General features: G+C 45.6%; 2 protein-coding genes across 2 annotated transcripts in view; one reads left to right on the forward strand and one right to left on the reverse strand.

The window, feature by feature from the left end:
• LOC106576040 (KICSTOR subunit 2) lies at window positions 1–8,618 on the forward strand. The gene is made up of 4 exons (XM_014152865.3): window positions 1–86; window positions 295–548; window positions 4,911–5,199; window positions 5,879–8,618. The coding sequence occupies exons 1-4, from the start codon at window positions 70–72 to the stop codon at window positions 6,696–6,698; spliced, it is 1,380 nt and encodes a 459-aa protein (XP_014008340.2). The 5' UTR covers window positions 1–69; the 3' UTR covers window positions 6,699–8,618.
• The window catches only part of LOC106576039 (SLIT-ROBO Rho GTPase-activating protein 1), a 24,714-nt gene continuing 16,506 nt past the window's right edge, over window positions 7,612–15,819 (reverse strand). The window contains exons 18-23 of the mRNA XM_014152862.3: window positions 15,360–15,581; window positions 15,070–15,143; window positions 14,543–14,723; window positions 14,028–14,141; window positions 11,255–11,576; window positions 7,612–9,633 (exon numbers count right to left, since the gene is read on the reverse strand). Of these exons, the coding sequence (XP_014008337.1) occupies window positions 9,211–9,633; window positions 11,255–11,576; window positions 14,028–14,141; window positions 14,543–14,723; window positions 15,070–15,143; window positions 15,360–15,581 (1,336 nt within the window). The 3' untranslated portion in view covers window positions 7,612–9,210. The remainder of the gene's footprint in view (window positions 9,634–11,254; window positions 11,577–14,027; window positions 14,142–14,542; window positions 14,724–15,069; window positions 15,144–15,359; window positions 15,582–15,819) is intronic.

A 15,819-nucleotide genomic window follows, 5' to 3' on the forward strand; every position in this document is an offset into this window, starting at 1 on the left:
GATTGCAACTCTTCCCACGGTCTCGCCAGTCACTTCTGATTTGCCGTAGTGTTGTGATGTGAAACCAAGATGGCGTCTACGGAAAGGTAGTTACATTTTTATTTAACGCTTAAGGTTTATTTTATGCCAGTACTAGGTGAACAATACATTCTGACAGAAATTCAGTTTGGGCCGAGAGTGGTGTTGCTAAAAAATGGATGGCTAGCTAGCATGATAGCAGTAGTATTTAGCTAGTATGCGACCAGTTTAGTACGGCAATAACTATTCTATTCACAAGTTAACTCGCTGTATTAGCTATCCTAAAAGCATGACGGAGGCTCCGAGTGAGGACGAACTGCGGCCGGTGCCACGTGAGCGGGCGATTCTGGAGAGTTTCTTCACGCAGCTCGGAATGTTCTCGTTCGACCGAGCGAAGGACTATGTGGAGAAAGAGAAGGACAGCAGCAAGAGCGCAGCGGCCATCTGGGCCGCTCTCCTCACCGCCTTCGCTCACCTTTCCGCAGCGGAGAAGGCCTATCACAACATGACGTTCCTGGGTCAAAAACTGGGTAAAAAGTACCCCATGTAAACATGCACCGACAGAAAATGACCTTTTTGTTTCACTACAAAACTCATTGGTGTGGCAAAATGACACCCCTCAGTGCAATTAATGTAACCTATTACAAGGGGTGGGTATAATTTGTGGAACGTTCCTGTCTGTTCCAAAAACTAAGTAAATAACAAGGTTGTCAACAACGCATACAAAGTTGTATAGTGGCAGAATAAAATACCAGGTGGGCTACCATACCAGTACTGGGCTACCATACCAGTGGGCTATTTAATTACGTTTTTCACTCACCACGTTTATTCCGGAAAATGTATGTCCTCGCTCTGGTAGCCTATGGACAAACATTAAGAATACGCTACGTGGTGAGTTGATGCCTATTCGTCAACTAGTTGAATTGATGATGCTACTTTGTATGCGTTGTTTGTTGGCAACCTTGTACTTTACGACGTTTTTGGAACAGATTCCTGTTGGAACGTAACACAAATTATACCCACTATTACAAGTGGGACTAGTATCACCATGGTGTTATTATCCAGACGAGAAAGTCACGTTCCATAATAGAACGTTGAGGTGTAGGTTTCTAACAGCAGGTGGCGATACAAGCCCACATTTTTATGACTTGTGTATTCAGCAGCTAATATCACGTCGATGTTATGGGGGTAGGAGGAAAAAGTACAACTGGATAAAGGATTTCCTGTTTGGAAGGTCTATCCAGGTGAGGGTGGGGAAAGTCTCTATCAAGCAGCTACCTGGTGGATAACCGTACACCGCAGGGGATCGTGATTAGACCTCTGTTCTCAATTATGGTCAATGATGTTTACTCTCAGGTATGGCCGGATATTGGGAGGTCGTTATTTTCAGATGATGGGGCCTTATGGAAGAGGGGAAGAAATGTGCCATACATAGTCAGCAAGGTACAGGAAGCGATTGATAAGGCAGAGCGGTGGGCATTGTGGGGATTCAGGTTTTCTGTAGAGAACTCACTTTACCAGGAGGAAGGTGGGAGATGTGGTATGCTTGAGGTCATTTGGGCAGAACACATTGAGAGAGTGGTGGGAAAGTGTAAGAAGGTACTAAATGTGATGCGCTGTCAGACAGGGAAGGAGTGGGAGGCTGGGCGTTCCTCATTGAGGACCGTGTATGTTGCATTGATCTGATCTGTAATAGACTATGGCAGTATAGCGTATGGTTCGGCAGCTCGGACCTCATTAGAAAGGCTAGATGTCATACAGGGGCAAGGACTCAGAATATGTAGTGGGGTGTTTTGGACCTCCCCAGTGGCTGCACTACAGTACAGGTGGAGATGGGGGATATGCCATTGCAGATTAGGAGACAGCAGCTGGCAATTCATTATTGGGTCAACCTACAGGGACATGGGGTGTCGCATCCTGCAAAAGGGATTTTACAGGCATGCTGGGAACATGAGCGAGGACAGAACACGAGCTTTGGGTGGGTGGGCAATACCCAGGCGAGGGGGAGATGGGACTGTATGGAAGGGAGTTTAGTCCAATGGTAGCTATTCACGCAAATGGTTACATTTACACAGATGGTTCAAAGATCCAAAGACCGGATACACTGGGTCAGCATTTGTAGTGCAGGAATGTGAGATGGCAGTCAGGAAAGGTATTACAGATCATCTGGCTGTATATACGGAGCAGCTAATGGCCATACCGTTGGCCTTGAAGTGGGTGGAGGAAGTCAATTCTTTAGCTCACGTAGCAGACAAGACCTGCTTTGAGGTACTACAAACCCATGGCAGGATAAGACAGATGGTTATACAGATAAGATTTACTTGGGTCCCAGCCCACGTGGGGGTGGAGGGGAACGACGCAGTTGATGTACTGGCTAAACAAGCACTTAGTGGGGATGTTTGATGTTGTAGTTTCAATGAGCACGGCAGAGGTAAAAAGCCTGATATGGACAGTGATGGTGCAGAGATGGCAGGAGTAGTGGAATAGATACTAAGGGCAGGCATTTATTTCAAGTACAGAGGAATGTCAGGGAGGGGAGGACAGCAGGAAGGGAGACTATTTTTACAAGATTAAAGGTAGGACACAGCTGGTTGAATAAGTCCTTAAATGTGATAGGAAAGCATCCAACAGGAAAGTATGATTATTGCCAGGAAACAGAGACAGTTGAGCATGTATTGCTCCAGTCTGGGCAGAATCAGAGGGTAAGAGAGAGGATGAGATCTAGTATGAGGGAGAAGGGGAGAAGGGAATTAGTTTAGAGTATATATATACACTACTCAAAAAAATAAAGGGAACACTTAAACAACACATCCTAGATCTGAATGAAATAAATAATCTTATTAAATACTTTTTTCTTTACATAGTTGAATGTGCTGACAACAAAATCACACAAAAATAATCAATGGAAATCCATTTTATCAACCCATGGAGGTCTGGATTTGGAGTCACACTCAAAATTAAAGTGGAAAACCACACTACAGGCTGATCCAACTTTGATGTAATGTCCTTAAAACAAGTCAAAATGAGGCTCAGTAGTGTGTGTGGCCTCCACGTGCCTGTATGACATCCCTACAACGCCTGGGCATGCTCCTGATGAGGTGGCGGATGGTCTCCTGAGGGATCTCCTCCCAGACCTGGGCTAAAGCATCCGCCAACTCCTGGACAGTCTGTGGTGCAACGTGGTGTTGGTGGATGGAGCGAGACATGATGTCCCAGATGTGCTCAATTGGATTCAGGTCTGGGGAACGGGCGGGCCAGTCCATAGCATCAATGCCTTCCTCTTGCAGGAACTGCTGACACACTCCAGCCACATGAGGTCTAGCATTGTCTTGCATTAGGAGGAACCCAGGGCCAACCGCACCAGCATATGGTCTCACAAGGGGTCTGAGGATCTCATCTCGGTACCTAATGGCAGTCAGGCTACCTCTGGCGAGCACATGGAGGGCTGTGCGGCCCCCCAAAGAAATGCCACCCCACACCATGACTGACCCACCGCCAAACGGTCATGCTGGAGGATGTTGCAGGCAGCAGAACGTTCTCCACGGCGTCTCCAGACTCTGTCACGTGCTCAGTGTGAACCTGCTTTCATCTGTGAAGAGCACAGGGCGCCAGTGGCGAATTTGCCAATCTTGGTGTTCTCTGGCAAATGCCAAACGTCCTGCACGGTGTTGGGCTGTAAGCACAACCCCCACCTGTGGACGTCGGGCCCTCATACCACCCTCATGGAGTCTGTTTTGGACCGTTTGAGCAGACACATGCACATTTGTGGCCTGCTGGAGGTCATTTTGCAGGGCTCTGGCAGTGCTCCTCCTGCTCCTCCTTGCACAAAGGCGGAGGTAGCGCTCCTGCTGCTGGGTTGTTGCCCTCCTACGGCCTCCTCCACGTCTCCTGATGTACTGGCCTGTCTCCTGGTAGCGCCTCCATGCTCTGGACACTACGCTGACAGACACAGCAAACCTTCTTGCAACAGCTCGCATTGATGTGCCATCCTGGATGAGCTGCACTACCTGAGCCACTTGTGTGGGTTGTAGACTCCGTCTCATGCTACCACTAGAGTGAAAGCACCGCCAGCATTCAAAAGTGACCAAAACATCAGCCAGGAAGCATAGGAACTGAGAAGTGGTCTGTGGTCTCCACCTGCAGAACCACACCTTTATTGGGGGTGTCTTGCTTATTGCCTATAATTTCCACCTGTTTTCTATTCCATTTGCACAACAGCATGTGAAATTTATTGTCAATCAGTGTTGCTTCCTAAGTGGACAGTTTGATTTCACAGAAGTGTGATTGACTTGGAGTTACATTGTGTTGTTTAAGTGTTTTATTTTTTTGAGCAGTATATATATATATATATGTGTGTGTGTGTGTGTGTGTGTGTATATATATAGATATATATATCGATATCTATCTATCTATATCTATACATATATATATACATATACACATATATATACATACATACATACATACATATATACACGTGTGTATATATATATATGTATGTATATGTGTCTCAAATATGATCTTTTTTAAGAGCAATGGGGCTGGTAGGTATGATTTAGTTTCTCCTTTTCCAACACTCCAGTACAGTAGGTGGCGGTAATGCACCATAACGTTGGATGCCAACCGCAGATAAACCCACCTAACAAAAAGACAGCACATCGTGTCTACCCCACTCTCTGAGGGGTCGGCTGAAAACGGATGTTTCCGGTTTTCACAGATACAGTATTTAACCTAACTTCCATTTCCCCTGAAAAACAGTTGTTGGGACTCCGCTCTGGCGTGTTTTTAGGTCAGCTACATTAGGCTATAGCTCCCCAAACAACAATTTCCAACATGGACTGTTTTCTCTGTTGCTCCAATATGTTAATCAGGATCATAACCCACTCTTGCAGGCGGCCAGTCGTTCTTCAGCCGCAAGGACTCCATCCGCACCATCTACACCTCCCTGTTCAATGCGCTGAGGAAGGTGGTAACCATGGGGCGCCACGCCCAGCCAGGCTCCGCACCCTACCTGGAGGACCTGCTGTCTCACCTGTCGGAACAGCTGTGCCACTTCACCCAGGCCCGCATGGAGATGGCTGACCTGTACGAGACGATGCACGCGCTGGGCAGCCAGAAGAACATCAACTCTGAGGAGCTGGTCGCCACCCTCGAGGCGGTGGTGCAGAAATACAGCTCCAGGTGTGTGGGACGTGTCGTGTGTAAGCTCAGCTGTGCGTGCAGGCTGTAATAGTGTGTAAGTGGCTGAGAAATTGCAGGAAAAAAGAGACGGCAAGAGTATGTGGGGGGAGGGGCGGGTGGGTGGAGCATGACGGGGAGGGAGGGGTGGGGAGCTTTCTGCTGAAATCAGCAGATATCAAATGTAGCTCAGCCGGAACCAAAGCAAGCCCAACACAGAAAAGCCCACTGTGCGGCTGAGTTGCAGTTCACACTGCAGCGAGCCACGATCCACACTGCAGCGAGTCACAATCTGGTACACATGGGTGGTTGTGCAGTCAGGGGTGAAGGTGACTCTCGCACAGCAGTCGACACAGCCAGGGAACGTAATCAGCATTGAGACTACACAGGATATTAACTGCTAATCAGGGCCAGCACCTCCACACCCAGTCGCCACACCCTTTGCATCACAGAACACCAGAAACATCCAATATCTCTTCCAGTATATTAATCAGCATTAGTACTAATAAGGCTATTTATCATTAGGATAATTGGTCTTACTGAATAGTGAACACAATTGATTTGTAGTGGAGTGTGATCAGTTTTTAGACTGCCGTCTGACAACACCAGCATTTCTCCCTTATATTAGAAATAGCTTGCTCTCCAATGACCCCCTCCATCTCCCCCCCCCCCTCCCTCCCAGATTCCACCACCCCATCCTGGGCCGCTTGGAGGGGGGCTTCCAGACAGAGGTGGATGTAGTAACACAGCTCCTGCGCTGCCAGGCCCAGGTGTCAGAGTGGCACTTCCTGCCCGCCCTGCTCAGCCTGCATGGGGCTAGCTCTAAGCTGACCGCCTGGGGACAGCTCCTCCAGCTACAGAGGGAGACCCGCAAGCACCTGTTCGGAGGCCAGTCCCAGAAAGCCGTGCAGCTGCCCCACCTGTACATGTGGCTGCAGCGCTTCCAGGGGGCGCTCCTTGCTAAATTCAGCTTCTACTTCCATGAGGCGCTGAGCCGCCAGACGACGTCCGCAGACATGAAGGCCCTGACTGCACGCACGGCGCCCGATTACCACGGCAAGATCTGTTCGTTTATCCGCAAACACGATGCCAACAACGTCTCGCTGGTGTTCGACAACCGCGGCTTGGACAGCTTCCAGGGCCACGGCTACCACCACCCGCACTCGTACCGCGAGGCGCCCAAGGGGGTGGAGCAGTTCCCCGCCGTGGTGTCCCTTCCCGGGGGTGAGCGGCCGCTCACGCACTGGCCCAACGTCATCATGATGATGGGCGACCGCGAGGCAGAGCTCAACGCGCTGGACAAGGTGGTACACTTCTACGACGACAAAGTCCAGAGCACTTACTACCTGACCCGACCAGAATCACACTTCACCCTGGTGGTCATCTTCGACGGTAGGAAGTCCGAGAAGGACTCGCACATCGCCGCCTTCCTGCAGGAGATCTCTGGCTCGCTGAGGAACTCCAAACCATTCAGCACCCTCAAACCTGGCTCCAAGGGCTGAGAGAGAGATATGCCATGCTTCATAAACTGACTGTGTCCCCATAAGGGGTAGAGAGGTGCGTGCGTGTAACGTTATAACAGAGATGAGGCATTGTTCCAGTTCCATAGACAGGATGAACAAGTTGTCTAATCATTAGGAAAGCTTCGAGTGACATTGTTGCAACGTTCTGATTGGTTTTAGCTTCTTAAATTGGGCGGCCAGGACCTTTTGCTTTACTACTTGAAATATAATTAGAAGCTCAACATCAGCTTGTCTTAATTCAGAGAATGGCTTCAACCCGTGGTCCAACTGTTTGTTCTGTTGAGCATCATGCTTTGAATCCTTTAGTTTGTTTTGTAAAATCAGTTCCAGACCAAAAGAGATGCGTCACTGACGCAGTGTGGCCTTCTCACAGTGAACTGACTATTGAGACATTTGACCTGTTTCTTTGACTTGATTCTATTCCATCACAGGTTAGACAACTTCCTACCCGTCAGGGATATAATGGTGCTATGTACTGAAAGCCTTTGCTTAATTTGTATACTTTTGTTAACATTGTTTGTTTACCGTCAACAGAAGTGCTTAATTAGTTCTCTGGTATGTCATCCTCTATTTAGTTGTACTTATTTATCGGTTTAATTCCCAAATGACTGTAGAAAAAAAGCATCATGACGTGTGTGTAAGAGGTGATTTCACACGTTTCTTAAGACTGAGACGTTACTGAGTGTTCAGACGGCCAACTGTAGCACATCTCCATCCCGGCCCCACACCCAGCAGGTGATAAACAAGGCAATAATGAAGGCTTGACTATCCAAAACGCACTTGTTAATTTCTTCCCTTTTTTTATTTATAATATAAATACAACATCGATACTATGCATTTGGCTATAAGAGCTCATCTTTAGGAAGCTCAGGAGTTTCAGATACAGCAACACTAACAGACAAAACCATTTCCTTTAATTATCAGACACATTCAGAGAGAAGCCAACATCCCTTAAAATGCACCTGTTCACATGTTACATGCCAAGTACACAATTTTCCCTATACATCAAAGTGCAATGTCACAATAGATTAACTCTAGGATTCATAATTCAGTCTTCTACTAAAACATTTTGATTATTTCATTCTAAGTGCTGCTGCTCTTCGTTCAGGACATGCGTGAGTGGATTACAACTCCCCACAAAGACGGGTAAAAAAAGGCACTTTCACATTGACACACACAAACCAATGCACACCCATAGCCCATTCTTGGAGACACACATCCCCAGGACTCCTCAAACACACACACACAATAGTTCCCAACCCAGTAAAGGACACATTCAGTGTGCCGTTGTTCAAGTGTATTTTGGGCATTTACACCCAAGAGCCCCACCCGGTTTGCTTACTGTGAACTTAAGGTTATTTAGTGACTTCAGTGTAACAAACAGACACACTATATTCCCACACAAACTAAGTGCCAGCACACACGCACCCCTGTCCTGCACATGTTCTGGTACTAAAGGCAGACATGAATAATCCATTTTATTCACCATCGCACTTACAAAGGAACAGAACGAGGGCAGGCAGAGGAAACACACAAACAGGGCAAGGGGGAAAGAAATCACACATACCCAGGCTGAGGGAAACGAACTCTACAAACTCCTAACCCACTGTACCTCCAAATGATTTCCCCTGGCCTGAGTGTGTGTATCGGTCGAACACAAGAGAAGGCTGTTTTCTAGTAGTGAGGGTTAACGCCACCGCCGGCCCTGTGACATTAGTGCCCACTGAACATTCAATAGAGAGCTGAACAGTCGTAATTAAACACTGGAACATTCATTAAAATAGCTGAACATTGGTTAAATAGAATGTGAGTTTTGTCACCAATGCCTCGAGAGGCTTTGGTTGAGGCATTAGTGAGCTTAGCAGCGGAACCAAGTGAAATAAAAAAGATCAGACATCCTCCCTTGTTTCCACACTGTGTGAGCCTCCCTTTACCCATCAGGCACCTCCTCACTCCGCATTGTCCCTTTCTTTTTGCTTCGCCAATGAAAATCACTTGTAGATACAGCAGCCAATTGAACTACACTAAGAATACAGCAGCCTTTTGGTGATAGACCTTCATTAGCTGAAGAGCCTATTGTCATTACATAATCAACGTTCACGTCACTGAAACTACATTTCACTGGAGAACTACACTTCCCACACATCTGTGACTACATCTCTTTTACAGGATAGGGTTCTGCTTTCTTTAGCTTATACTTTTTTTCTTGTACTTCTCCCATTCAGCAGTCCCATTTTACATAGCTACCCTTTGATAAATGCTTCGATACATGGAGAAAGTTAACTCCTATACACCAACAAGAGTACACACCAACCTGACAACACACATAAATATCATGGTATATCATGTATTATTTTGTATTACTACATAAAACCCTTTTAGTTTCAGATCTGTCCTACCGCTTTCTACCCATGTTCAGGTTTCTAAACAGTAAGCAGGTACCCTGTTCTCCTATTCTTTATTTTGGCCCGGGTTGGCCTGGTTTGGCTCATCACATGGTGCAGGACTTGTCCAGCAGCGGGGGCAGAGGGGGGGTGTTGCTCTTGGGGGGCACCAGGGGTTTGGGCCTCAGGGCTGGGGGGCGAAGTGGAGCCCCCATACGGAGTGGAGTCCCCAAAACGGGCTTGAAGGAGCCCAGGGTGTCGGGGGAGGGGTTGGTGGATCGGAGTGGTGCGGGAGGGGGGCCAGGGAGGGGAATGAGGGGGCTCAGAGGGCTGAGGGGACTTGGTGTACCAGGAGTCCCTGGGGTGGAGGGGGTGCTGTGGGGGCTGGGTGACTCAGAGGAGCAGGCTGTGATTGGGCTGTTCTTAACCTGCTCCAGAGTGTCCAGGACCACGTCAGGAGCCGGTCTGCAGCCCCCACGCTCCATCTGCTTCAGCTGCCCCAGAGCCACACTCACACTCTCCTCTATGTCCTACGGAGAGAGGGGAACGAGGCAGGGTGGAGGAAATAGAGAAAATATAAGATGAAGTGTAGTTTGATGTGTGCAGCAGGTGTCTGTCTGCAAGTACAGTTGAAGTCAGAAGTTTACATACACCTTAGCCAAATACATTTAAACTCACTTTCACAAATCCTGACATTTAATCCTAGTAAAAATTCTGTTTAACTGTCTTAGGTCAGTTAGGATCACCACTTTATTTTAAGAATGTCGAATGTCAGAATAATAGTAGAGAGAAGGATTTCTTTCATCACATTCCCAGTGGGTCAGAAGTTTACATACACTCAATATTTGGTAGCATTGCCTTTAAATTGTTTAATATGGGTCAAATGTTTCAAGTAGCCTTCCACAAGCTTCCCACAATAAGTTGTGTGAATTTTGGTCCGTTCCTCCTGACAGAGCTGGTGTAACTCAGTCAGTTTTGTAGGCCTTGCTCGCACATGCTTTCTCAGTTCTGCCCACACATTTTCTATGGGATTGAGGTCAGGGCTTTGTGATGACCACTCCAATACCTTGACTTTGTTGTCCTTAAGCCATTTTGCCACAACTTTGGAAGTATTCTTGGGGTCATTGTCCATTTGGAAGACCCATTTGCAACCAAGCTTTAACTTCCTGACTGATGTCTTAAGATGTTGCTTCAATATATCCTCATGATGCCATCTATTTTGTGAAGTGCACCAGTCCCTCCTGTAGCAAAGCAACATGATGATGCCACCCCCGTGCTTCACGGTTGGGATGATGTTCTTCGGCTTGCAAGCCTCCCCCTTTTTCCTCCAAACATAACGATGGTCATTATGGCCAAACAGTTCTATTTTTGTTTCAGAGGACATTTCTTCAAAAAGTACGATCTTTGTCCCCATGTGCAGTTGTAAACTGTAGTCTGGCTTTTTTATGGCGGTTTTGAAGTAGTGGCTTCTTCCTTGCTGAGCGGCCTTTCAGGTTATGTCGCTATAGGACTCGTTTTACTGTGGATATAGATCATTTTGTACCCATTTCCTCCAGCATAGCATCTTCACAAGGTCCACTAAAGTACGTTCATCTCTAGGAGACAGAACGCGTCTCCTTCCTGAGCGGTGTGACGGCTGCGTGGTCCCATGGTATTTATACTTGCGTACTATTGTTTGTACAGATGACCGTGGTACCTTCAGGCGTTTGGAAATTACTCCCAAGGATGAACCAGACTTGTGGAGGTCTACAATTTTTTTTTCTGAGGTCTTGGCTGATTTCTTTAGATTTTCCCATGATGTCAAGCAAAGTGGCACAGAGTTTGAAGGTAGGCCTTGAAATATATCCACAGGTACACCTCCAATTGATTCAAATGATGTCAATTAGCCTATCAGAAGCTTCTAAAGCCATGACTGAATTTTCCAAGCTGTTTAAAGGCAGAATCAACTTAGTGTATGTAAACTTCTGACCCACTGGAATTGTGAATGAAATAATCTCTGAACAGTTGTTGGAAAAATTACGTGTCATGCACAAAGTAGATGTCCTAACCGACTTTCCAAAACTATAGTTTGTGGAGTGGTTGAAAAACAAGTTTTAATGATTCCAACCTAAGTGTATGTAAATTTCCGACTTCAACTGTATGTGTGTGTACCTGTGCCAGTGTGTCTGGGTCCAGGGTTCTGGAGCTGAAGCCGTGTTGCCCGCTGCTGGAGCGCCGGATGGGCGTGTCTTCAGGCCGACGCAGAGAATCGTGGCGGCTCACGGTAACTGTTACCGCGGCAGTGGAACGGCGACGACGCTCGGGGCTGTCGAGAGGCGGGGTTAAGCCAGTGCCCCGCCCCAGAAGGAGCTCCCGCGGGCTGAAGTGACCAGTGACGGGCGGCGAGTTCCTCTCCAACACACCCACGTTACCATGGTCTTTAGAGCGACCGAGGGGGCGGCGGAAAATGTCAGTCCGCTTCCTGCGGTGGCTGCTGTCGAGAGACGTACAGTATAGACCGTTAACTAAGATTAGAGCTTGACTAAATCAATACACTCCACAAACCGCTAGCTTAGCTTTGTGCAAGTTGTAGGTCTGTGGTGTGTTATTAACTACTGACCTGTTGTAGGTCTCAGGCGAGCTAACTACTCACCTGTTTTTTTTATGGGGTGGATCAGCTTAATATTGCAGATTGTTACTTCCATCAATGCCGAGTGGTTAGAGCGTTGGACTAGTAACCGAAAGGTTGCAAGTTCAAATCCCCGAGCTGACAAGGTACCAATCTGTCCTTCTGCCCCTGAACAGGCAGTTAATCCACTGTTCATAGGCTGTCATTTAAAATAAGACTTTGTTCTTAACGGACTTGCCTAGTTAAATAAAGGTAAAAAGAAATAAAAAATGTAATTGTCTGCATCATTTCAAATCCCCCATATTTTCTGGGTAAATATATACCGGTATATTGATATACATAAACCATATACATTTTTAGAATTTACCTTCCTTTATTATTCCCCACAAACCCTACCACCCCTCCCCCAATTGAAGTAAACTATTAAACAAAAACACTTAGGCTTCTACATACTATACACAATAGTTAGATTTTGATTGTTTTTAGTCCTGGCCTTCCTCTAGTTCTGATGTCCATCCAGTTTGATTTCTATTTGTAACTGTTATTTCAAAAGTTCTGAACCTATATACATTTTATAGACCCCATATGTTTTACATTTATCTTATTAGTCCCACCCTTCAGCTCCATTCAACCCCTCCCATCTATCTCTTAACACTATCCATATTAGATTTCTATTTGACATATATTTTTCAACTGTGCCGTGATGCTTCACAAAAGTATTCAACCTTTCTATTCTCATAGTTTCTACAGATTGTAAATTTAAAGATTACAATTTTTTTGAAAATAATTAGATTATTTATCAATTGACTGACTTTTAAAAATCACCCAGTATTTGCACTGTTAGCTTTACGTAAATGTTGTGATTCTTCAGCCATTCCTGGACCTGTGACCAAAAATGAGCTACATAAGGACAGTACCAAAATAAATAATCAAATGACTGCCTCCTCGCAGCAAAATCTAGAGAGCTGGGAAGATTGTATCCCATATATATCTATCTATATCTCAGCAAAAAAAAAAGAAACGTCCCTTTTTCAGGACCCTGTCTTTCAAAGATAATTTGTAAAAATCCAAGTATCAGATCTTCATTGTGTTTTTCAGAGTCAGTAGAAAGGCCTTGTTAGTGTCCTAAGTTTTCATAACTGTGACCTTAATTGCTTACCGACTGTAAGCTGTTAGTGTCTTGACAGTTCCACAGGTGCATGTTCATTAATTGTTTATGGTTAATTGAACAAGCATGTGAAACAGTGTTTAAACCCTTCACAATGAAGATCTGTGAAAAATGTATTGGAGTCAGATCATTTATTTCTTTCGGGATATGTATACTGAGTATGTCCACATCCCCGTCAGACCATTTTATTGGTAAACTACACGGTAATGTAAAAGTTGCATTTTTTTTGTTGATACAATACGTAATATAATAATTTGGTTTTAATCCAGAGGTTAGAAAAAGTATCTAGATCCTCTGAGGCTGTGGATGGATTCTAATTGTGGATTTAAAAGAAAATATGAATCATCAGCGTACAATGACACTTGTTTTTAAGCCATGAATTTCTAATCCCTTAATATTATTGTTGGATCTAATTTTAACCGCTAACATTTCGATGTCAATAATAAATAGATATGCTGATAGTGGACAACCTTGTTTTACTCCTCTTGACAGTTTAAAACTTTCTGAGATGTAGCAATTATTTACTTTTTTACACCTAGGTTTGCTATACACAACTTTAACCCATTTTATAAGAGATTCTCAAATTGAAATATTCCAGGCATTTATATATAAACTTATCAAAAGCCTTTTCAAAGTCAGCTATGAAAACCAAGTCTGGTTTTGCAGATATTTCATCGTGTTCTATTGTTTCTAGTACTTGACTTATTATCTCTAATGTATCGTCCATGTAAAAAAACTTGTCTGATTAGGATTAATAATATCTGACAAAACCTTTTTAATTCTATGCGCTAAGCATTTAGCTAGAATTTTTGCATCACAACACTGAAGTGTAAGAGGCCTCCGATTAAAAAAAAAAAAAATGGACTGGATCTTTATATATATACACACACTACTTGGATCCTGTTTCAGTTATAATGAAATCAGACCTTGTTGAGTGATAATCTACTATTTATATAGGACTGGTTGAAACATGCTAATAATGGTCCTCTGAGTATATCAAAAAAAGTTCAGTATGCCATCCAGCCCTGGAGTTTTCCCAGACTTAAATGCTTTAATTGCATCAAGAAGTTCCTCCTCTGTAATTTGGCCTCCACTCAGGCGATCCAACTACTGACCTGTTGTAGGTCTCAGGCGATCTAACTACTGACCTGTTGTAGGTTTCTGGCTGTCTGTCAGTAGGAGAGCTCAGCTCACTTCTGGCTTTCTTGTCGTCATTGCTAGTGCTCCCACTGTCGCTGTCCACTGTCGATGCAGAGTCAGGCCTGAAACACCACACATCACCTCTTATATCAACCAATCAGCACTAAACAGAACCTGCTCCCTAACCAAATCAGTTTTAAACAGAACCTGTTACCCAACCAATCAGGGCACTCTAACTAATCAGACAAATGATCAAATCAGTCAATCAATACCAGTGCCCAGTAATTGTTCACTGCAATTTAATTAACTTTGGTCGTAAATCCATAAATCCCAAAAAACAAGTTTAAATAATCAAAAAATGGGCAGTTCCTTTGATACGTCAATTCCTCATTCTACAGTTAATTTGATAACAGTCCACAACGGGATGCCGCTGAAGGCATATTTTACAGACATCTTCTCTTGGCATGGTTGTGTTACTTAGCGTGTATGCTATGTGCTAGCTATGCTGTAGCCGTGTACTTGCCTGTCCTTCAGTGTTATGTACTGGTGAGGCACCAGGCCATGGGTGCCGTTGAGTCGCCCCTCCCACCAGTCATGTGACGCACGCTGGAACAGCTGCAGGGTCACTCCCTTCTTAAAGGAGAGCTCCCGCCCTGACCGGCCTGTATAGTCAAACCTGGCCACCGCTTCAACTGCTTCCCCCTCTGAGAGACCGAGAGAAACGGAGAGAGAAAGAAAGATGGGGAGGGAGGAAGAGAGAAACAGAGAGAAAGGAGAGATTAGAGCCAGATCGTATGATCGGGACCTGTCAATAACTTTTCTCCCCGGCTCGACCTTGCCAGAGCTCAGCCAATGAGGAACGAGGCAGACGCGAAAGAGAAATCGGAGCATAAGAGTCTTAGCTAACCATCACTCCACCGCACCCCTTCCCCCCTTCAATGGGAGAGAGGGGGGTCTCTATGCTAGCTGTTGCCATGGAGACAGCTCTCTATCCATTGGTGGATGAGAGAGAGAAGCCCACTGGGTGATTGTGTAGAGGTCAAAGCATACCCTCCTCACTGGTCTGAGTCTCTGTGCCGCCGTCGGGCTCCGCCTCCCCACCCGGCTCGCTGAACGGACTCTCGCTAGAAAGGGAGAGGGGGAGAGAAAGAGTTTGGGTGTGGGGGAGGAGAAGGAAGAAAAAGGCAGTGTAAGTACCATAACTGCAGCAGTCAGCAATACTAGACAAACTTGCTAGAACCGGGCCCTCTTGATATTTCACAAAATGGATGAACAGAAATATAAAAGCACAGATGGTTGGTTGCAAGGCTGGAGTATACAGTATAGTCCATCTGTCTCACCAGTACTGGTCTCCAGTCATGCACTTCTCATAGACGGGCCCAGGCAGCTCCGGGGGGTCGGGGAAGATGTCGTGGTGCAGGATGACCGTCTTGATGACCTCATTAACATGCGCCTGGCAGGCCACCTGGTCCAGGGCGTCGGGCGTGGGCAGCAGGGTGGGGCCGAAGACGATAGCCAGGTTCCCAGCATCCATCATGTTCTCATCGCTGTACTGGGATAAGCTGTGCAGGGGGCACAGGGCAAATGTTAGTACTTAATTAAACACCACATCACTTTTTTTTTTTTTTCCTTTTTTTCTTTAAACTTTATTTAAAACGGAGTCACATTGAGATTCAAAATCTATTTTACAACAGAGCTCTGTGTACATATACATTGTGTATAAAACAATAATTCAGCACACAATAACAAAATAAACATATTTAATAAAAGCAATCACATTAAACTACATAGAGGTCCTCA

Source organism: Salmo salar, chromosome 17 (genome assembly GCF_965601325.2).
Source record: "Salmo salar chromosome 17, fSalSal1, whole genome shotgun sequence".
Classification (NCBI taxonomy): Eukaryota; Metazoa; Chordata; class Actinopteri; order Salmoniformes; family Salmonidae; genus Salmo; species Salmo salar.